This window comes from Danio rerio, chromosome 10 (genome assembly GCF_049306965.1).
Source record: "Danio rerio strain Tuebingen ecotype United States chromosome 10, GRCz12tu, whole genome shotgun sequence".
In the NCBI taxonomy this organism is placed as follows: domain Eukaryota; kingdom Metazoa; phylum Chordata; class Actinopteri; order Cypriniformes; family Danionidae; genus Danio; species Danio rerio.
In genome coordinates this window covers 30166319-30191305 of record NC_133185.1, presented here as the reverse complement: position 1 = coordinate 30191305, position 24987 = coordinate 30166319, and the positions used below count along the sequence as shown (strand labels likewise).

Genomic DNA, 24987 nt, shown 5'->3' with positions numbered 1-24987 from the left:
GCTATTAAGCTAAATTGCATGTGTGTCAATGTGTTTTGCATTTGAAATGGCTAATTTGTAAGATCTTAAAGGATAATTGGGGCCTCTTTGTGATGTGACTAACCACAAAGCACATAATCATACTTTTAAGTTTGTTACAGTTGAAGGACGTGCCACCGATTTTCTACCTTTTTAGCTTCATAAGCAGTCCTTGGTGTTCGTAATATACACCTGTTGGCTGACTTTCATGAATAATGATAAATGCTAAAAGCAATGGGTGGAAGCAGATGGATTTAGTGTGGTTTTCAATGACATGATCAGTGGTTTGGGATTCACAATGAGCTGAAAGCCAATTGCAGCGTGTCAAATCATTTGCATTGCTCTAGTCACTTTAGCGATTGCAAATCAGGATCTGGTGTTCAAATGCTTTACAAAATCAGGCTTTTAATGTAAATCTGTGTCTCTTTAATTTGAGCAGGGACAAGACTCATGTTTTGTACAATTTTTGATTCTCAGCACCAGAACCTGTGGGAATCCATCAAAACATCTTCTTCTTCAAAGCCAAAATCTTTGAATCAAACTGTGGAAAGCATGTCTTGAGTCTGTGGAGTCCTGTTCTAGACAGCGTTGGATCCTTGTGTCATTTTTTATGCCATCTGTCATACTTCTGACTCGACTGATGTAGTTTCTCAGAGTGTGAGTGTATAGAAGCAGATTGCCGTATTCTCAGTGTGAGTGGACATTGCTTGTGTGACTTTTACATTTATACAGCAGTTTGGCTGAAAGGATTTTCAATATGATGAAAGGATGTAATGTGATATGCTATCAATGGGTTTTGTGCTTAAAATATATATTGTTATCTGGTGTCAAGGGTTTTGAGGTTGGTAGAAAGCAAACTTCATACATTTTTTAACATCTTTCAACATTTCAAATGTTGTTTACTCCTGTAGCTATGGTAAGATAAGCTATGTTTCCCGTGTTCCCTGAATTCACAAGATGTTAATGTAATAAGAGTACATTTGGCTGAATTTCAGGCTGAATTGCACCCCAATTTACTCCTATTGCAGTATAAAAAAAATCTAGCATGCTTAAAAGCAGAGGAAACGGCTCATTAGTGGACCTTCGCTCCATCCATCAACTTCACTTTAACTGGAACTATTTAGATGATTTGGTACACTTTTCATTTAACCCTCATTTCTGTTTCGGCTGTGAAAGACTCTTATTTATAGCTTAGAATGCTTATAATATAAGTGTGAGTTTGATTGGCTTTTACTAATCTAATGAAACCTAATCATAGAAAGACTTTCAGCTTGATAACCTGCTGCTAACATTACTGCATTATAGGGCTTAGTTATTATATCTCAATCTGATCTTAAAGTTGAATCGTTTTGCTTAATTAAAGAACATAAGAACCAATCAATGTTCATTTAAATGATTATTTTTTTACATGTGCATAATAAGGATTAATTCAGGACATTCAGAGTAGCAAACATACCCTCTTACAGTACCTCTTAAATCTGATATATTCTGTACTGAATTCAGCATGGGCTTCATTGATTAAGTCATGCATAAAATCTGCATATAAACGTGTTCAAGCTCATATCATAACTCAAGGTGGCACTATAACATATTCTCACTCTTTTCATTATTCAAATCGTTTCAATATATATATTATAAATTGACTTTACATGAGTAAATATTGCAAAGGTCTAAAAGAGGGTGTTTAATCCAAGCCTACTATATACAGTATATAAAAAAACCTTTGTGTTCTACAGTGGGTTTTTTCAGTTCACGAGTAGAGCTGTGTGACATAGGAAAATGCTGACGTTGCAATATTTTGTTTTTCTGCAATATCAAAACAATTTCACCTGATAACTTGAATAGCTTTGGAAATAATTTGTTATTTCAGAATGATTGGGGCAATTTTGTAAGAGAGTGTGTATGCATAAAATACAATAAACATGATAAGCAAAGATAAATGCAATAGAACAGAGATGCAAATTAAATAAACAGTGCTCCATGTTTTTTTTTTCTTCTGTGGAGACTCACAGTTTCAGGTACAGAAATAGAACAATCAGATGTAAAATAGCCCTGTCTTCACAGTATAAATTAAATCTTGGTTATCTGTTAGCATTTTCGCATGGTAAAACTTGCTTGGAGTGTTTACATAGGCCTTAAACCATAAATGCCCCCCTCCCCCCAAAATAGTAACATTCACCCTACTATGGTTGAAGATGGCACAAATTCAATCTGTGGTGCGTATGGTCAGATCCTGTGATGTGATTATTGCACATGCGCACATTGCAATGCCTTATATACTGTATGGAGTAAATTAGCGAAATAGAAATGTGGATTTGGGTGGCATGGTGGCTCAGTGGTTAGCACTGTCCCCTCAAAAAGTAGGCCACTAGTTCGAGTCGCAGTCAGTTGGCATTTCTGTGTGGAGTTTTCATGTTCTCCCTGTATTCATGTGGGTTTCTTTCGGGTGCTCCGGTTTCCCCCACAGTCCTAAGACATGCAGTATAGGTGAATTGGATGAACTAACTTGGCTGTAGTGTTTGAGTGTGTGTGTGTGTGAATGTCAGAGTGTATGGGTGTTTCCCAGTACTGGGTTGCGACTGGAAGGGCATTTGCTGTGTAAAATATATGCTGGAATAGTTGGCGGTTCATTCTGCTGTGGCGATCCCTAATAAATCAGGGACTAAGCCAAAGGAAAATTACCAAAAATGTGGATTTCGAAGCCATTATGTTGTGTGACAGGCTTCTAATATTTCGCAAGATCTGAATGCTTGGGTGCTTGTCTTTGTTTTAGAACAAAATGTTCAGGTATTGTTGAGTTATATTTACCACAGACTCTGAAGTGCTTCATTATACAACCCCACAGAAAAATCTTGAAGGAACCTGCAGCCAATTTGTATTCTGGGTTTTGATGTCACTTTTTATGTATATGTCATAAAAGTTTATGTATCCATCTGTTTGGTATCTTTGGGGTTGGTTTTAAAGGGGTCATGAACTGAGAAATCAATATTTTCTTATCTTTTGACATACAAGAGGTCAACAACCTATAGTTTCAGAATACAAAACTTTCAGTAAAAAAAAAAATGAAATCAACACCTGACTGTTTTGCTTTGCTCTTTGATTCACACTGCAGTAGGTAGGTAAATAATAAAAAAAGGAATATGCAGTTTCAAATTATGAATTAAATGATAAAGATTGAACCAAAGACAGCATGATTCTGCTCAGTGCTTTACATCATTAGAATTGCCTTCCTTTGAATCCCAATACTAAGAGTGGATTAACTTTATTTTTAATAAAGTAACTTAATTTTACTGTAGATTTGTTCACAAACATGGAAGTTTGATTGATTGAAAGATGATGCTGTGCTGATTATACTGAATATGACAGTAATGTGACACCACATAAGTGTGAGTAACTTTTTAATTATGGGTTCACTCTTGTTTTCTCTGTTATTGGTTAATATCTCAGTATGTATTTTATTAACTTGAATTACTGCAGCATCTACATGATTTTGGAAAAAATATGTTGCTTTATTTTGTTATGCTGCAATATATATTGCAATATGAAAACAATTTTTACCAGATGACTCGAATATCTCTATTTGGAAATTTTTTTATATTTTTAGACTGATTGGGATGATTCTGTATAAATGTGCATCTGCATAAAATTTAATAAACCATCTACAAAAATACAATTGAATACAATACAGTTAGTCGTTTTCTGAGTCTAACAGTAGGTGCAGCAATTGAATAATACAAATAAAAATAATTCTGTAAAATTAATCATTGTTTAAGTAACAAACAGTAAAATTTCTTATGCCTGAATGCTTTTAAAATCAATATACAGTCGCACAGGTCTCAAAAAAAACATGAAGATGTTATATTATAACATAACCTCAACATTGCATATCCTGCGATGTGACTATGGACAGTTTTCACAAGCCTGTTATGCATTAAATGGTGATCAACATCTTTAATCCCTGAAAATTTTTATTTAGATTAAAAAAAAAAAAAACACACAAACATTCATATGTATTTATGTATGTAGAATATCATCTTTGCTTCATATTACAAAAAACGAATTATTGCTTGTGCAGGCATTCCTAATGCAGCATCTATGGGACAGGACAGTAAACAATCTTATTCTTTCCTCTGGCTGCCGTCATCAGACTCACACAATTTCTTTCCTTTTTCTGAAGTCTTTATAACATCATCGTAGAGTTTTGTTTAATTATTATTTGAGCAAAAAAGATTGTAAAAACATGATTTGTTGAACTCTATCACGGCGCTCTAAATTTTCCCAACTATGACGACTTCTGAAATGTGAAAAGGGTCTATTATGAATGATGCTGAAATATAACCCAGCAGGCACAGGATGTAAACATGAAATCAGACTGACGTTGTACCTCAACGTCGTGGGGACGTTACATTTTGTTTGGAAATAAAAATCGGGTTGACGTCAAAGTCCAACCTAAAATCAACCAAATATCAACATCTAATGATGTTACAGCTTGACGTTGTGTTAATGCTACCACTGTGACGTCTATCAGATGTTGGATTTTGGTTGCCATGCCTGACAAATAAATGTCAGTATTTCAAATAAATGTCAGTCAATATGATGTTGGTTTAAGATGTTTGCTCAATTTTGGATTTCTTTCACTTTCCAACACGACCTAAAAATCAACCAAATATCAATGTTATTTGACAACATTATAGGACATTACATTGTTCTTAGACGCTGGCTAGACATTGAATTTTGGTCACCTGTCATCACGACCTAAATTTAACCTAATATTAACCTATTACGTTGTGTGCCTGCTGGGTATATTGTGCAGCCTTAGCATCTACTGTATCTGTGAAAGAAGTGGGCCATCAATCCTATCCAATAACATCGGCTGGCACGCAGTGTGCTTTTTAAGCCTGAGCCTGCAATCCATTACATCTATTCAACAGGTGAATTCTAATAAGACTACATATCCTGGACAGTGGACATTTTTAAAAAATGTAAATTATGCTTTTTTGTACTGTAAAAAGTCTAGATAACATCATAAGTGGGCCTCATGAAAAGGCAGCCCTTTAAATTGTCAGTGTGTGAGCACTTAGTGAACCAGGACTAAATGTATAATTGTATTGTTTTTTCATCCAGTCCAACGGGACCTTTACTGTGGTCTTTCACTCTGCTTAACCGGTTGACTGAGAAGTTAAATAACATGAAGTGGGGTTGTTTTGCTCCGAAGGTGTGTATGGTGAACATAGTGTGTTTCCTTCAGGCGAACTTACCCGTCACACAGCATTAGCTCACCGAGGAACCCTTCAGTTCCCACCCATATCCTTTGTGTCTCTGTCCCCTCGGGTGTCCTTCTCAGTGCTTTTAAGGTTTGAGTAAGAATCAAGGACCTGTGAGTATACTCTTTTTTTTTTCCAGCTTCTGGTGGCTGTGAGGGCTGGAATCCCTTCGGCCGAATGGCTTCACGGCTGACTGCTTTTGTTCTGTGCCATGGTTGACCGATCGACGTTGCATTGCTCTGCCACAAAATGGGTCATTCTGTCAGCGATGCCCCTTCCCATCAGCGATCGTATTTACATGTGTTCGTGATGCATTGTCGAAGAGCTGCTAATCACAGAAAGGCAGAGGCAGCACTTTGGTCAGGAATGATTAGATTTGCTGCGCTGAAGACCTGAAGGTCATACAGTCTCAGAGCGAAGCCGTTTGTAGCCCGCGGTGGGATTCCCAGCCCATCTAAAGTTGACGATATGTCCAAGATGTCACTTTGGATTGGACGCCACTAGCTAAAGATCTGTCCACTCAGCAATCATGTCTGATACAGAGTGTACTGTGTTACACCTAAAGTGTAAACAGACTGTTTGACGAGTCATGTTGATCTCACACTTTTCACACTTCAGAATGTTTTCTCTGTACTCTCTTAATGTAGGTCACTTGTAATTGCTGTGAAAAAGATGGTCATTGATCATTTATTGGTGTGTTGCCACATACATCTTGCCTATAGTGTTTCAAAATAGTATTTTGAGACTTTTGGCTGATTATTAGCATTTAAATTAGGCAAATTAGTCCTAATTACTTGCAATGAATTCGTTTACATGGACATCAGTAATTAAATTATTTGCTTTAATCTGAGAAAGACAATAATATGATTGCTGTGTTTACATGAGTTGCATTTTGAATGTTCCGTTTATTATGCTGTTTTACATGTTATAGCACATAGTTCGATTAATGTCATTCCACGAGATCCACATTTCCTCCAGAGTTTCATGTTATTTTGCGTGTTTCCTTTTTAATTTGTCGACTTTTGTCAAACATTTTATACATGCCCCCTGTGACAAACTGAGGTATTGGATGTGAGTATGAAGTGCTGGAAGAGTGTTGTTTTAATGGAATTGGATACCGCACGCTGTATAGGAAAAAGAAACCTCCGCATTTCACAATGCAGGTGTCTGTGGTCCTTCACTGACTCTGTATGTGCAGAAAATAGTGTCAAACAGCCGTGTGTGTGTATCGACTAACCTGTCACAAAATACGGCATAAATCCTACACTACAGTAAAAGTTTGATTACGACGTTTACATGTCTATACTGCACTTCAATAATGCGACTAAGGGTGCTTTCACACCTAGACTTTCATTTCGGAACTTGGCGTATTTCCAGTTAGCGGTGATCAGTGGCATATGTGAATGCAGCAATTGCGCTCGGATCTACGCCAAAACAATCGGTCCGAGATCGCCTGAATGAGGTGGTCTCGGCTCGATTGAAACAAACTCTGGGGCAGATTGATTGTAGTGAGAAAGCAATACAATCCAACGAACTAAACAACCAGCTATATCACACTGTGTTATGGTTATGTAACAGGCATATATACGGCTGTATGAAGAGAGCATGATTAGCAGGATGAGATGTCAATCCTACCAGTAAACGTGTAGTTCATGTTTAATACAAAAGTGAAAACATGCTAAACTAATGCTGAGTGCTGTTTATCTGTTAAGAAAATTGACTGAACTGCAGTTTTGGTTTATATATTATTTCTCTATATGATGTAAAGCCTATAATGCATAATTCTAGCCAACAGCTATGTATAAGTAAGTCTTACCTCTGATTAATATGTGTTAACAATGTCTGTGGGTGTCACCATTCAAAAATAAAAGTGCAGCTTTTTGCTTATAATGTCTTTTTGCTCATCGTTATAAATTAAAATAAGGACGCTTAAAGGCTGAGCGGGACTCTGAAAAATGAACCGTGAAACTCTGACCAATGTGACGAGACGTATTTTAACTATTTTAGTCTGTTTAGAAACAGTGTGAAAGTGAACCGCAACAAACAACACAAATAAGCATTGTACCAATGCTAATCCCTGTTTCAGAACAAAACAATTAATCTAGAGGTATGAAAGCACCCTAAAATCAGCACACTCCACATGTCTTAATTTGGTTTGTTTAGTTGGATTATGACTTCAGTTGGATTAAGGTAATCAAAAATTGCTTATAATATGGTAGACTCTTAATCAGAGTATTGTCTTAATCCTATTAAAATCAGATTATCGGTGTCCATGTAAACATACTTTGTGTTTGCTAATAAATTAAAGAGATTATCCAAACCTAAAAAAAGATATTTTGAAGAAAGCAGAAACCCATTGACTTCTATAGCATTTTCCTGCTATGGAAGTCAGTGGTTTTTATCTTACTGCAAAATATCTTCTTTTGTGTTCAACAGATTAAAACAACTCCACGAGGATGAGTACATTTTCATTTTTGGGTGAATTATCAGTTAAGAGGAGAATTCAAAGATGAAAGGCATAGTCGTTTAATTATAGACTTTTATTTAGTTTTTGTTTTAAATAACCACATAAAATAACACATTAAACTGATATACAATATGGCAAACATATTTTTTAAGTTATTCTTTTAGAGAAAGATCTAATAAATGCTCATAATGTGTCTACTGTTTCAACCTTGATGACAAAATGACAAATTATTCAAAACTGAAAAATAATCATGCATCATAATTCATCAATCCTCATTAAGTGTAAATTATCATTACATGTCAAAGCCATTTGTTCAGGGTGTCCGCTGTGTCTTAAAAGTCTTAAATTTCAAAAACAAAATTTTAGGCATTAAAAGGTCTTTAATTTACTGAAATGTTGTGTTGTATGTTGTAAAAAAAAATTTAAACAGGTCTTACTTTTCCCCTGTAAATGTAGTTACCCAATCAGCCCAACCAATCATCAATTATCCTTTTTACAAAAGTAAATATTTAACTCTGTTTACCAATATGGTGTAATTAACTTCCTTGCAATAACATTTGTTTAGAAGTTCTCCATGTATTTTAGACAGATTGTTGTACATTTAGTTTATGTAGTTTATGTTTTAACTAGATTTTGCTTGTTTTGACACATTAAAATGATGTGATTAAACAATAGCTAAATTAAAATTTCGATAAGGCAAGTTAAATCTTTTTCATTAGCCTAACCATGCCATTAGAGAAAATCCTTAGTGTTTAGCCCTGTATAAGTCTGAAATTTGCTTTATACTGGTCTTAAAAAGGTGAAACCTGTAGAAAACCTGATTAATGGCATTTTTAAATGTCTGCATGTTTAGATGCCTTAAATGTCCTGTTTGTGGGGTGGCACGTTGGTTTAGCTGTTGGCAATGTTGCCTCAGTTGGCATTTCTGTGTGGAGTTTGCTTGTTCTTCCTGTGTTCGATTGGGTTTCCTTTGAGTGATCCGGTTTTCCTCACAGTCCAAAGACATGCGGTATAGGTGAATTAAATTAACTAAGCTGTCTGTAATGGATGTTTCCCAATCCTGGGTTGCATCTGGAAGGGCGTCTGCTGCATAAAACATATGCCGGAATAGTGGTTCATTCTGCTGTGGTGACCTCTGAAATATAGTGACTAATCTGAAATAAAATAAATGAATGTTCTGTTTGTGCTTCTGTCTTTATTTTTCATTAAATAACCAGCAGACTGTTGAATTGAATATGCGGTTGATTAGAGGTTACAGTATAAGAGGATCAAGATGTCATTTTAATATTATTGTGTGATTTGTTCGAAAAATAAGCGGATGTTGTGGAAACTTGTGAATAATTTTACTGCTCAAGCACACTGCGGCCTGCATGGTTGAATATATGCTGAAGTAGAAGTATTGTCATTCAGTGTAATGTTTTGTCATTCAGGTTGCTAGGCACTTCCAAAAAGTAATTGCAGACCAAATACAGTAGCTAAAGCGGCAAGGAAACAAGAAAGGTTTTGAGGATTGCAATTGTCAAAATAACAGCACACGGGTATTTCAGGATAGAAAGTCTCCTCTCCCTATATCAAAAATTCAAGAGAGGATTCAAGATTCTTCACCCAACGTATTCATCCTTATAATGTCATTTATGTCGGCAAACCCAACGCTACAGTTCCAGCAAGCACAACACTGAGCATCTTTAAATAATAGTTTTTAATGTGTAGTTAAATATAAGTCCCCATGAAATCAAAATAAGTTTAAGATGTTTGTATCAGTATGTTAGTCTTAAGGATAACCTATTTATAATTTAGTGTGCTCTAAAACAGTGACAAAGATCACATTTAGAAGATAAGATAATAATCCAAAGCTTAAAGTTTGTCACTTCCCTCTACAGTTGAAGTCAGAATTATTAGACCCCTGTTGTTTTTTCCCTAATCTCTGTTTAATGGAGAGTAGATTATTTTAACACATTTCTAACATAATAGTTTTATTAACTCATCTCTAATAACTGATGTTTTTTTATCTTTGCCATGATGACAGTAAATAATATTTTACTAGATATTTTTTTAAAACACTTCTATACAGCTTAAAGTGACATTTAAAGGCTTAATTAGGTTAATTAGGTTAACTAGGCAGGTTAGGGTAATTAGGCAAGCTATTGTATAATGATGGTTTGTTCTGTAGACTATCTGAAAAAAATATAGCTCAAAGGGGCTAATAATTTTGACCTTAAAATGACATTTAAAAATTTTAAAACTGCTTTTATTCTCGTCTAAATTAAACAAATAAGACTTTCTCCAGAAGAAAAAATATTATCAGACATACTGTGAAAATTTCCTTGTTTTGTTAAACACCATTTAGGAAATATTTTAAAAAGAAAGGCGGGCTAATAAAACAAAGGCGGGCTAATAATTCTGGCTTCAACTGTAAATGGTTCAACAATTTTTTTGAGAACCTCATTTTTTAGTTTCTGTTCAAATCTTCTGAACAATCAAATTCTCCCTAGCATCTGACATGTCCTGTCCCTTTCAAGACACTTTTCATTTGATGCGCTTGGGCTCAACCACTCTCACTGGCAGAGCTGTGATTAAACAAAAAAATTGCTGTGTGGCTGTTTAAAAGTGGAGGAGCAACTCTATGCCCCACCCTGCCTTCATGTTTCAGTTGAAATTACATCACATATCAAAAACAATGCTCTTTTCAAAGTACTATAATGTCTATCGTTCAAACTATTGTTACACTGAAAGACATTTTAGTGGGAGTTTTCTGTAAATCATTGTAAAATTGTGTATGTTTTGCTCTTAATGTAAAGAATGCAAGAGTAAACATTCTAATATATATATAAAAAATCATACATTTTATTATTTTGATGGTTAAAACATCTTTCTTCCTTAACTGAGTATATGTAAACTTTTATTAATTGCATTCTTAATTCACATATGCAGTATAATCTAATGGGTTTGACCAGATAAAAATACACTGTAAAAAATATTTATAAATTGAACGTTTTCCGTTCAAAATAATTTAACAATTGTTTAGGGTGTCTGTAGGTTCTTAAAATGTCTTTAATTTACAGAAATTTTGTGTTGTAGGTCTTGAATCATTTTAACAGGTCTTAATTTTCCTGTCTATGTAAGGTTACCCAATCGGGCCAAACAATTGCAAATAATCCTTTTAACAAAAGTTAAATATTTAACTCTGTTTACCAATATGGTGCAATTATCTTCTTCTTATCTTCTCTCCTATCTCCCATGTATTTTAGACAGATTGTTGTACATAAATTTAGTTTATTATAGTTTTTAAAAAACGTATGTTTCAACTACATTTTGCTTGTCTTGACACATTAAAAATATGTGATTAAGCAATAACCATTAAAAAATGTTTGGACAAGGCAAGTTAAAATATTTTTTATTGGCCCAACCATGCCATTAGAGAAAATCCTTAGTGTTTAGCCCTGTGTAAGTCACTAAAATGTCTTTCAGTTTAAAAAAAATATCTGTAAATTGACAGTTTTATTTTATTATTATTATTTTTTGTTAATCATGTTTTTTTCACTTATTTATGCTTTTGAATTGCATTATGGGATCTTGATCTGTCCTCCAAAAGCTTTTGATCTTGAAACATTTGAAAAAAGGGTATTTATTGACATTTTAGATAGTTTTGTATATTGTCTGGGTTGGTGTTGTAATTTACAGTACAAAAACCTGGTAAAAAGCTGTCTGTATATTTTCTGTTATTTTACAGACTTAGCTCTCTATATATTATATGCAATGTAAATAACAAATCTCTTTAAAAGTGTCATTAAAAGTAATTTTGTTAAACTGTAAAGTTGTTTTATTTAACATGAAAAGTGGACCGAGGAGAGACTAAACTCTCATAATGCAATTCGCTATTGTAAATAAACAGAAAAAACTTGTGAATCACAAAATACGGAAAATGTTAGTTAAGATATTTTTTTACAGTGTATATTCACACAATATGGAGAGGTTTTACTATAATTTACTAAAATATATTTTTGAGACAGCTAGCCTGGGTTATAGCCATATTGTTTTCAGAATATACCAGACAGAATTTTGAAGTATAACATTTTTACTTTCAATTTCAGTGGGAGTCTGCTGCAAATCATTGTAAAATGGTGTATGTTTTTGCTCTGACTTAATAAAGGAAACTGTAAACATTCTGATGTGTATTAAATGTACACTTTCATTGTTATGATGCTTGAAACAACCTTCTGAGCTATACATAAAATGGAACTACTTGCATTCAAAATTCACATTTCTAATCCACAGGGAATGAGCAAAGGCTATATTCATACAATATGGAGAAAGGCTTTACTGTAAATAGTAGTTACTACAATATTATTTTTAACACAGCTAGTTTGGGTGATTAATATTGTTTTCATACCTGACAGGATTTTGAAATAACTAATCTGAAAAATATTTTAGTGGGAGTCTTTACTGCAAATCATTGTAAAATGGTGTATTGTTTTGCTCTGTTTCAAAAATAAAAATAAAACCATAAACATTCTGATGTATTAAATAAACACACTTTCATTGTTTTAATGCTTGAAAAATCTTTTGTCTTTGACCTATAAATACACATTTGTACTATTATTATTCATTATACACATTTCTAATCTACTGGAATGAGCAAATCTTTAAGAAATACTATATTCACACAATATGGAGAAAGGTTTTACTGTAAATACTAGTTAGTAAAATATAACTTTTATGATTAGAGACCACATGAGAATACTAGGTTGCTGTTGGAAGTGATGTTGAGTGTGTGAGTCCTAATGCCCCAGTATAGTAAAAGGGACGCTATACTCTCAGTGAGCGACGTCTTTCGGATGAGATGTTAAACCGAAGTCCTGACTCTCTGTGGTCATTAAAAATCCCATGGCACTTTTTGTTGAGAATAGGGGTGTAACCCCAGTGTCCTGGCCAAATTTCCTTCATCTGCCTTTACCAATCATGGCCTCCCAATCAACCTATCCACAAAATTGGCTCTATCGCTGTCTCTCATCTCACCCTATAGCTGGTGTGGGGTGAGTGCACAGGCGCCATTGTTCTGTGGCTGCCATCGCATCATCTAAGTTTATGCTGCACACTAGTGGTGGTGTGGAGAGACCCCCTTGTGATTGTGAAGTGCTTTGGGTGTATGGCCATACACGATAAATGAGCTATACAAAAAATATACATTTCATTACAATACATTACATTACATGATCGCCTGGGTGATAGCCATATTGTTTTCATGATAGACAGGATCTTAAAGTATACAACCTTGTAACTCTATATTTTAGTGCGAGTCTGCTGCAGATCATTGTAAAATGGTGTATTTTTCATTCTGATGTATTAAAACACACACTTTTATTGTTTTAATGCTTGAAACATCTTTCGTCTTTGACACATCTTTACCATTTCCATTCATAAAACATATTTCTAATCTACTGGAAATGAGCAAATCTACTAGAAATGCTATATTCACACAGTATTGAGAAAGGCTTTACTGTAAATATTAGTAAAATATAATTTTCATGACAACTAGCCTGGGTGAAACTGATAACAATGATTTCTGTGTCGCTCACTGCCACCTTGAATAATTTATTGCCGATGTTTTACACATTTAATCTGTTCGCAATTGAGTTGTAGGCGGTGGACTGTAGTAAGAAAACGAAGCTCCGCACACAAGAAAGCATTTTCTCTGAATTGCTTTAGGTGGGTCTCAGGTATCGTTGACAGTTGAGTAAATTTCCCCAGAGAAAATGTGAAGAGAAATTACACTTTTTTTCCCCCCTTCTTTTTTTTAGGCATACCACACCAGCTCTCGCTATTGAAACTCTCAGCTGAACTTTTTTTGGAAGTGTGTGTGTCTCTAAAAACATTAATCTTTCAGCCTGACTTTAATCTCCTCAAAATGTTAGGCACATTACGCTTTAATAAAGTTTGACAGGAAAGTTTGACTCATGGTAGGCTTGGACGCTTTTGATGTGTAGTTGAATCACAAAAACCGAGTTATGGATAGCTTGAAAAATAACCGAATGTTCCCGGCTCACTCGAGCCCGAGAACTGATAGCTGTTGATGTGTCATAAAAACCAAATTTGTCATTTTGCCCACAAACTGCGTGAAGTAGTTCTTGTTGAATTCATCAAACAGATGATCGATACTGAATATGTTCTTTTCCCTCTGTTCTTACAGGAATGATTTACACTGCTGACTCTCTGGACTGTGAGGCTCAGGATTCCTATTGGCTAACTGTATATGCGACGGATCGAGGCGTTGTTCCGCTTTCTGCGTCTATTGAGGTGTTCATTCAGGTGGAGGATGTGAATGATAATGCACCTTTGACTTCTGAACCCATCTACCACTCGTATGTTATGGAGAACTCTCCTAAAGACGTGTCTGTGGTCCGTGTTCAAGCACAGGATCCGGATGTTACAGCTTCAGAAAGCCGTCTCACGTACCGAATCACTGCTGGAAATCCTCAGAACTTCTTTTCCATCGATTACAACACAGGTACTTTTTTTCATTTGAAAAATAAACCAAGAAACACTCAGAATTCAAAGAAAAAAAAAAAATTTGTGAAATGAATTGCGAGAGTTAGAGTAACAGGCAGTTTAATCATAGTTAATAAAGTTAATTCATTGCAATCTCACAGCATTTCGTAACTTGTTGATTTAGTGGCTAATTCGTATGAATTTGTACGATCTAATTTGTACAATTTAGTACGATTTGCTTATCACCCAATAATGGTTGGGGTTAGGGGTGGGATTATGTGCATGCCTTCTTTTTAAAATTTAACTTTTTTGTACGGCTGAATTTGTATGAATTAGCCACTAAACTGACAAAGAGTAAAATACTTCCGTTTCTTCATGCAATCAGGCTGGTTAATCTGACATTTAAACTTTTTATAAAAATGATAATTTTATGTCTCATAGTCATACCTGTCAACCCTCCTGTTTTTCTTGAGATTCTCCCGCATTTTACAATTCTATCCAGCAATCATCCCATCAAGGTATTTGCCCGTATTTCTTCTGTATTTATTTTATATAGGCATGAAAACACTTATAAATAAATAAATAAATAAATAAATAAATAAATAAATAAATACATATATATATATATATATATATATATATATATATATATATATATATATATATATATATATATATATATATATATATATATGGGATTTTCTTCCTATTTATTACAGATTATTATACATCCCTCCTATAATCCTCGAACAGTCCGTTCATGTAGCGGTACGTGACTGACACGCTATATAGTGATAAATAGACACGGTTCTACAAACAGATTCTGTACACGCGATTTGAAGTGGGGCAAAAGTGGACACTTTGGGTTTTGAACAGATATATACAAATAATAGTAATAATAATAATAATAATAATAATAATAATAATAATAATAATAATGTCAATCTTGGTGGGTTTTCTATAAATCACAACAAATTTTGTCTTAAATGAGCATGAACAGATGGAAAGCAATTATACATCTGTGCATTAATAAAGTGATACCTCTGTTTTTTAATGTGATCAAACAAAAAATCTAAATGAGAGATTTCTTCGCTGCCATTGAATCAGAATGTTTAAGTCATACTGTAAAGAAAAGATTAATGAGATTTGATAAGCTGATTCAAATTCTTTATAATAGCTATTCATATTAATAGGCTAAACTCTTTACTAATTCATTTGCAGTGTTTTCTAATGTATGCTATTTATTCTATCTCTTTTAAGTAATAATAATAAAAAACTTATTGCTGACCGTTTCAACTATTTATTTACAATTAAACCGCTTCGGATGTCCTGACTTTATGTCTCAGAGTTCTGAGTAAAACCTCATCATTTAGACTTTTTCACTTGTCACATGGTCTTAAATGGGGTCATTCAACTAATTGATTTTTTCAGTGGAATTGCTAATTTAAAGTTAGCGTATTACAAAAGAAGACAGTTTCAGTGATAAAATTCCTGTTTTTAGAAATATATAAATGAAAAAAAATACTGTCATTTTCTATATTAGCTACATGTAAAATGTTTGAAGGTAAAAATGCAAGGTCAGAGGCATCGTCACATCAACAACACATACTGAGTTATATTTATAATCAGATTATAGTATTTTGAGAAACATTCTGATTTTGAGATAATGTACACTTGCACTACCCAGAATCAGTATCAGATGGGTTTTGTATATATTTTTAAACTATATATTTTTACGTTTGCACTGTGGCTGAAGCAAGATTCCAAATTCGTGTCATAAATTAGAAAAATGTCACATATAGCATTTTTTTTGGAAATATTACTAAAATTTACCTGCAATATGGTAAAAAAATGTTTCTGTGTAAAAAATTACTTTTTGTTCAGTCTAGGACTATAAATAGTTAAAAAAAAATATATATTTTTTCAGCTACAGTAGGCAAATTTGTTCCAAAGTAAAAGGTATCATAACAATACAATTAAGATATAAATTAAGATATAAAATAAACGACCCATGAATTATACAAGATAAATGTGTTTAGATAAAAAAAAAAAAGATTATAAATAAGAATAATAAAGGCGTCACGGTGGCTCAGCACTGGTTCGAGTCCCGGCTGGGCCAGTTGGTTTACATGTTCTCCACAGGATGCTCCAGTTTCCCTCACAGTCCAAAGACATGTAATATAAGTGAATTGAGTAAACTGAATTGGTTGTAGTGTATGAGTGTTTCCCAGTACTGGGTTGCGGTTGATAGGACATCCCTGTGTAAAACATAAGTACATTTTTTCATTTATTTTTTATAAATAATTTAACATTTTAGTAAGTTATATTTATCAGAATATACTTCATAAATATATGTCACTACCTTTAATATAATTTCGATTTTTTTTAATGAGAATATACTTCATATTTTAATATAAAAATGGGTAGACTTTATGAGATTACACTGCCTTAATGTATGCAATTTACAATCATATCATTTACTGTTTTTTTTATTAATTTATTTAATATAATTTATTTAAAGATTTGCAATGACAGAACAGTGGTATACTGTAGGTGTCTCATGTCATCGTATACAATAATATAGCTATAATATATATAAATACACAGATTTCCGCAGATTTTTAGCCCATCATTGAGTTTATTTATTTACTTGTGCAAATGTGTGTAAATATATATTTATTCAGTTTTCCATTAATTTCAGTAAGATTATTGACTAATATGAAAGTGTTTGTTTAATTTATTTACAATACTGTTGCTAAAGTAATATTTGCTGTCTTTTAGTAGAGATATTAAATAAGAGTCTTGCTTTGTTTACCAAACAAGTGGATCTGGATGGATTTGCATGATGGATTTTTTCCTTTCATCATGTATTAAGTATTTAGTTACGATACTCCAAAAATAATTCCACATAAATCAGCAGATTTTTTACAAAGTTCTTAGCAGAAATAGCAAAAACTGTCCACAGATTCTGTCTGGCCCTATAAGTTTTTCCAAGGGTAAGATAATTGCTATCTGATTTATCCACATATTGACAGAAAGAATGTTAGGTTAAGACGATCATTTACATTTTTAATCTACAGCAGATCGAAAGCAACATTGCAAAAAATAAAATCATTCTATTTTCTATCAATTTTGCAAGTGGATCATCTTTGACCATCTTTTCCTGCGATGCAATTTCAGTGCAATGTTCAAAACCTCCTCAATCCGGCCTCCTCTCGCTTTCACAAATACTTTCACAAGTACTGCTAAATGAACTGAGCAGCACAGGCTGTAATCTGCTTCGGTGTCAGGACATTCTAGTGTGAAGAGTTAACACACATGCAGAGTCCTGATCCCATAGCATGCTGGGTACTGCTGATTACACCGGGTGCTGCTTTTCCTTGTCATTTAAGAAGTGAGTCATGGGAGCTTATGTATGCAGCTGTAGTCAGTGAATTAATTAAACAAGGTTCGGTGCCAGCAGGAAAGCTTTTCATTCTACTATCGGCAAATCCCTCCAAGGCAGCGCGTGGCACCACGTATTTACACTGGAATACAGAGGTTTAAGCTCAATAAATCTAACTCAATATATATAATGAGATGTGAGCGAGCATGCGGATGAATTGATATGTAGAGCGGAGAGGGGAAATACTGTATTTCTCTGTCAAATATGAACTCTGTGCGAAAGCTAATGAATGAGGGTGAGCGGATACAGGAGGAGGATGAAATGCATGAAAAACAAAAGTTAAATTATAATGAATAATCAAAGCTTAATTGGGATTACATTTTTATGTGTCATATATAGTTCACACAAAAACTATTGTTCACTCGTTATTTGCTCACCCTCAAGTGGTTTCACAGCTTTCTGAGTTTCTTAATTGTGTTGAACACTAACGAACATTAACGTTTTGTTGAACACTTTGAAATATCATTGTTTGTGTCTTCTATACCTGAAACGACAGTCTTGTCGCCTATCCAATTTTTAGGAACAACAAATAATAACTTCTAGTTGATCATTTGGTATCAGAAGCAGCTTATATGAAAGGCAAGGGCCCCTAGATTACACTTATTTTACCAAAATAAAATATGATTATGTCTTAATCTTTAATTATTTAATTATTAAAAGTTTGACTTGGCTTAGACAAAAGTCTTGTCACTTAATAGAAATAATGTACAATATAGATTATAAAGCTGTGGTGCAGTTTAAAAAGAATTAATATTGTGTATGACTCATGAGCGTAGACGACTGCATCCATACATCTCTGCAATGACTTAAATATCTTATTAATAAAGTCATCTGGAATGGTAAAGAAAGCCTTCTTGCAGGATTCCAAGAGTTCATCAAGATTCTTTGGATTCATCTTCAATGCCTCCTCCATCTTACCCCAGACATGCTCAATAATGTTCATATCTTATGACTGGGCTGGCCAATCCTGGAGCACCTTGACCTTCTTTGCTTCTTTGCTTTCAGGCCCTCACCTGTGATTTGTAATGTAATGGGCAGCACAAATGTCTTGATGCCTCAGGTTGTTGACATTGCCATAGACTCCCATATTGAATGTAACCCTAAACCATGTTTTTTCCTTCACCAAACTTGACTGATATCTATAAGAATCTTGGGTCCATGTGTGTTCCAATAGGTCTTCTGCAGCATTTGTGATGATTGGGATGCAGTCCAACTGTCATTTCATCTGAAAAAAAATTACTTTCTCCCACATTTCCAATTGATCAACTAGAAGTCTTTACAATGAAGTAATAAAGCATTAATTAATAAAGCATTAATTAATATTAAGAGTGATAAATAGCTACATTTCTTTCAGAAATAATGCTAAAATAAGTTTAAAAAACCACTGAACACTGTAAAAAATGCTGGGTTCCACTAATTGATTTGTGTTGGGACAACATAAAGGAATTAAGTTAAATTATTAGTTTTTACAAATTTAAGTGGATTGAACATAAAACAATTAAGTCCCCCCAAAAAAATCAAGAAGTGTGTTGTTTCAGCTGATTTTAAATAAATACTGTTGGTTAAACAAAGAGGAAACATACTTTTTGAGTGAACTTCATTATAGCTTAGCTATGAAAAAAGCTCTTTAAAAACTAGTATAAAAGATTTTATGGAGTTATTAAATAATAACTAAAAGATTAAGACCACTTAAGATTATTACTCGCACTAAACAAAGTTGCAAGAACAGCGCTATTCTTGTTATTTTTTTGGACCATTTATTTGTTTTATTTTCAATATACTTGAAAATAAATGTACATTTTTTTGTCTACCATTATTTCTGTTATGTGTATAATTAATACAGTGTAAAGCTGATATAGGTTTTTTTCTTGTCACATCATTTGTGTTGCGTTTGTGGCATTCTGAAAAAAAAGAGTTTTTTTTTTCAACTCGTCTGCTGTAGGCGCATCTGGAAAAAGCAACCGCATTACTCTCTATCTCTATCTGCGTGCTGCCTTGCAAAAGTGTAGCAGTCATGCTTTGGGTGTTGGCAGCTTTATTAACAACATGAATGTTTGTTGCTTTAGTCAGTGAGCCGTAACTCTACTAAGGCTCTTAATTCTGTCTTAGTCAACAGTAGGTGTAATTAAACATTTGTTATAAGTTGAAGTGCTTATAAAAAAAAAATTCTGGTTGTCCAGATTAAGTGATTGAGATTAATTAGCTTCAAAATAGTAAAATGTGTTCCAAGGTTAATTCACAAGGGGATTCAAATCAAAATGATTGTATACATAATTGGTTTAAAATGATTTTCCCTGAATTCAAATGACTGGAAATGTCTGTCATAACTAAGGGTGTACTCACACTAGGCTATCCAAACCGTGCCCGGGCACGTTTGACCCTCATTTCACGGTTCGTTTAACCAGTGTGAGTGCTCTGAATTGGGCCCAGGCACGGTTCAGTTGCCTGGCCCTGGCCCGGTTGGAAGAGATTTGCCAGAGCACAAATCGGTTGAGCTTGGGCACGGTACGGTGTAAGTGCAAAGCGCACCTGAGTGCGAAACTGAAGACCCGGCATCACTTTTAAGAGGCTATTTCATATGAATTTATCAATCATTCATAATTTTTAATAAACATGAACTGTCATAGTTTATTAAAGATACATACCCCTCGCTGCACGTCAGGTGACATCTTCAGCAAATTTTTTTTTAATCAGTGCAGCATGATGACTTTCATGAGCATTTATGAGCATCAAAAGTGGTGGATCTGTTAAGCAAAAGATTTGACTGTGTCACTGCATATCAAGCGACCTAAAATAATACAAAGCAATATAACTAAAGCAATCTCTATTGTACTGAGTGAGAGCGCTACTCTTCTGTTTAACTCAATAGTTGCATTAGTGGTGACATAAGTATGCTCTGGCTCGGAAGGCAAAAAATGCAATGTAAGTGCGGGCAGAGGGGAGGGGGGACAATCGCGCCTATATGCATGGTTCAAGACACCATAAATTATTTTACGCAATTTATGAAATTTATTGTAAAATATACACTGTGATTAGTTACTTAACATGAGTAAACTAATTGCCTTAAAAGCAGTAAGTTGACTTTACTTAAAACAAAAACTTGAAACTATCAAGTTGATTTAACTTTATTTTTTATAAAAATGTTAATTTTACATTTTTAAAAAAAAAATAAAGTCAACAAATCTCTTTTTAAAGTGTACCCCTCTTTGGGGGAGGAGCAAATCTTACTTAAACATACAATTTAAAAATAATTAGTGAGTACAGTTGTGAGTTTAGTTGAATCAAATAAAATTTGAGTCATCTCAACTACATTAGTTAAACTGGCTTAAAAAAATAAGTTACTAATAGTTGAAACTTGATTAACTCATTAAAATAAGTTAATGTAACACAAAAAATGTATTGTCATGCCCTCAAAAAATTACATTTACTCAGACTGCTTATTTAAAATAAACTGAAACAATACAATTCTTGAGAGTATTCTTGCGGCAACTTAATAGTTTTACATTCAATCCACTTAAATTTTGCAAAAAATAAAAAGTTAACCTAATTCCTTCATGTTTTTCCAACACAAATAGATTTTGTGGAACCCAGCATCATATTAAATATTAAAGTAATTTAAACAAGCAGCAAAAAGTACATTTTTAAATAAGCCTTAAAAAAACAGAACTTTCAATCAAAAGATCAAGCAAGTCGCGGGCTGTATTAGCATGTAAAAATGTCTAGCCTATATTTAAATAGGCTAGACATTGTGAAGCTTAAAATGTAAAATGTAAAGCCTATATTTACCACTAGCTGAATATTCTTTAAAGGCATCTTAAAAGTGTATATAAAAAAGAACTATTTATGATATTAAAGTGTCCATCAGGCATGCCTGTGACTGCAATATACTTGATTATTAAATATCGGCACATATTCTACTTGAATGTGTATGTAGTTTTGACCCCAGACTGCAGTCATGAATTCTACTTCACGTTCAGCCACTGCTGGGAAAAAGCCGTCGTAATTGCGTTCCACTTATCCAGCTCTCTTTTCATGATTGTCTGTTGAACTCAACCTAAGTGTTCAGATAAATTGCATCGCGAGCTCTTTTATAAAAACAAATGTGCTGTGACTAAGCCAGCAACCAATTACTGCACCCTGAAAATAGAGAGTGCATGTTTGATTATTAGTTTAGAGCGCTTGCCTCTAATAGAGTCATATCTTTTACAATTCCATTCCTTACCAATGTCCTCCCAACTATATATTTTATACTTAAATAAATGAAGGGCTTAAGAGAGAAAACGCTTTCACTCTGATTTCCTCGCAGCCTGCCGCACATCAGTCCCTCATCAGCTCTGTGAGTTCATCGCTCATCTAATTCCTCTAATTGAGTCTCTCTGGATGGCACACATTAGGGAATTCTACGGATTCCAGCAGTGCAATTCAACCTGTGCCATCAGGAGCTCTTTGTTGCCATAGTTATATTTCACAGAGAACCGCTGGCTCGGAAAGCATGCACCATAGATTTATTTCTGGTAAATAATGGGAACTTGTGCTGCAAGAGTCACAGTGTTCTTCAAAATGCTGGGATTTGCAATACATTTATGCATGTATATATATTTGAAAAACAGAATCTTCGAGAACCTCCCAGATCACTTTGTTCTGTGGAGCACAAAAGGAAAATCTACAAATGGGGATTGGAGCTCTAAAGCTTCAAAAAGGATGCAGACGCATTTTAAAAGTCATCCATATGATTGGTGTGTTAAGCTCTGGATGAGAAACTGGCTGAGATTTAAAGTGGCCCTATTATGTTCTTTTTTCAGTGTTACGTTTTATATATTGTGTAATATAGCTTTTTGTGATCATTTCAAAGATCAAAGTGCTTTATGAAGTGAGCAATTTCCTCACAAAAGAAAAAAAACATTCTGAATGGCCTGAAATGACTCAGTAATTCAAGTAATTCCTGCACATTTTTTAAACAAAACTGAAAAATGCCAAGTCTTCGCTGGCTGCCCATGAACAGAGGTGTAAAATACCGGAGTCATTTTACTTGTTTAAACCGACTGCTTACACTTTGACTTGAGTACATTTGTAGGAAAAAAACAGAACTTTTATTATTATTTTTTTTTTACGCCTAAATGTACGTGAACTTGAAAAGCATTTTACATCAATTATTAGATTTACAGATTTTATGCCATCTCATGCTAAATATGCTAAAGATATTTGTTTTCCCACTGAGTATATAGTGAGAATGCACTTGCCAGGGATGTTATTGATATAATGAGATTATGGGCCCTATCATACATCCAGAGTAATAAGGCGCAAGATGTGTTTGACACAATTTGCTGCTGTTTTCAGACCAGCACTACCCTAATTTTCACGTTTTGCGCCATGTTGTTTAATTAGCAAAGCCACTTGCACCACTTTGTGGACTCATGGGTGTGTCTAAAAAGGAGGTGTGTTGAGGTGCATTGTTGGCACGGTGCTTTTTTGAGGAACTGAAGACTGCACTACTGACCAACTGAATGCTTAGGGCCCTATCATACACTCGGCGCAGTGTGGCGCAAGGCATGGAGCAATAGTCTTTTGGTAGTTTCAGCTTGGCGCAAGAGTCATTTTGAGGCGTTGTGCTACGCTGTTTAAATAGCAAATGCATTAGCGCTCATTTTTGCGCCCATAGGCGTTCTGGTCTAAAAAGGAAGGCGTTCTGAGGCGGACCGCTGGCGCGTTGCTATTTTGAGAATCTATAATAGATTTTTCATTAGACCAAAACTAACCCGGTCTAAACTCCAGCGCAGAGTTGCGCTTCGCTTACGCACTGCTTACTATGCACAAGAGAGCAATAGGCAAATATCTTTACATATGAAAAATTTAAATATTAAGGAAATATATATAGTATATAAGAATAGATATAGAATATAAATATAAAGGATTAAAATATTACAAAACATATTATTTTCTAGCCTACATAAATTTGAAAAACCACTTCTTTTATATGTCTTCTTCATCTCGGGAGGCTTTTTCAGTTCATTCATAAGAATTTGCTTTTGTATAATGTTATTATTATTAGCAGTATTATTTAATATATCCATATTTATATTTGTTTTATTAAAAACAAGCTTATATTTGCCCACCTGTCAGGTTTTAGACCATATGGGGCACAGCATGTGTTTTAGGATATAACTCAGGTTTTTGACCACATTTTGCTATTATTATTCATTTATTCGTTTGCTGGAAATTAGAACTGAATTTAGAAATAGTTTTGAAACGAATATTTGCGCTTAACAAAAAAAAAGTATTTATTAATAGACTAATTGATGTCTGTGCGTAAAGGTTTCCCTATCCAAGAGCGAAAGTGAAAGTGATCCATTATCTCTCATTCTCACGCAGTAGATGCTCTGTTTAACAGTTTTCTGTTAAAAAACTGTTAACTGTTTGCTTGTGAAAAGCAAATTTTTTTCACTTAGACTTACTTTGGGTCCTGTAAATAGCGAATGCGCTCTTGGCGCGACGCAGCTGACTCTTAAAGGGAATGGGAGATGAGATTCTAATTGGTTTATTCTCAAAACACACCTATAACTCATTAAGAAAATAAACTCAACCCTTTTAGAACATGCGCCACGGCGCAAGGCAGATTTCCCGTCCTTAAATTAGTAAAAACGCGTCCTGACACGCCCTGAAAGCGTTTGCGCCCTGCGTTTTGCACTCTGCGCATGGACCGTTAAAATAGAGCTCTTATAGTCTTAAGTCTAGCACTGAGAGCATTACTTGTGCACCTGTAAGGGGCCAAATGCTTACACATTGCCCAATACACACAGGATGTACAGCAATACATATTTACATGTAAAAAATTAAAGGATTAAAATGTTACAAAAACTTTTATTTTCTACAACCACTACTTCCATACCTTCTTCGCCTCGGGGGGCTTTTTTCAGTTTATTCATGAAGGAGGCCGGTGCGCTCTGCAGGTGCATCCACTTACGCAGCAGCCTCATTCCGTTCCCACGGCTCTCGGCCACGCCCCCTCGCCATAGCATATTTATATTTGTTTTAATTAAAACAAGATTTAAATTTGTCCACCTGTCGGGTTTTGGAGACGTCTGCCTCTCTATATAGGGTATAAGTATAGGACAAGTGTTTGAATATAACTCAGTTTTTTTGAACACACTTCGTTATTATTGTTCATTTATTAATTTGCTGGAAATAAGAACTGAATTTGGAAATAGTATCTTTGCGCTTAACAAACAAAATTAAATATGTAGGCTAATTGATGTCTTCAGTGGAGTGCGTACAACACTGTTTCCTTATCCACAAAAGTTAAAGTAAGG

The 24987-nt window shown here is 34.3% G+C and overlaps 1 protein-coding gene across 3 annotated transcripts in view; it reads left to right on the top strand.

The window, feature by feature from the left end:
• Positions 1–24987, top strand: part of fat3b (FAT atypical cadherin 3b) — a 114095-nt gene that overhangs the window by 5825 nt on the left and 83283 nt on the right. For all 3 annotated transcript variants that reach the window (XM_017358051.4, XM_017358050.4, XM_009305303.5), the window contains exon 3: positions 13937–14254. In XM_017358051.4, the coding sequence (XP_017213540.3) occupies positions 13937–14254 (318 nt within the window). The remainder of the gene's footprint in view (positions 1–13936; positions 14255–24987) is intronic.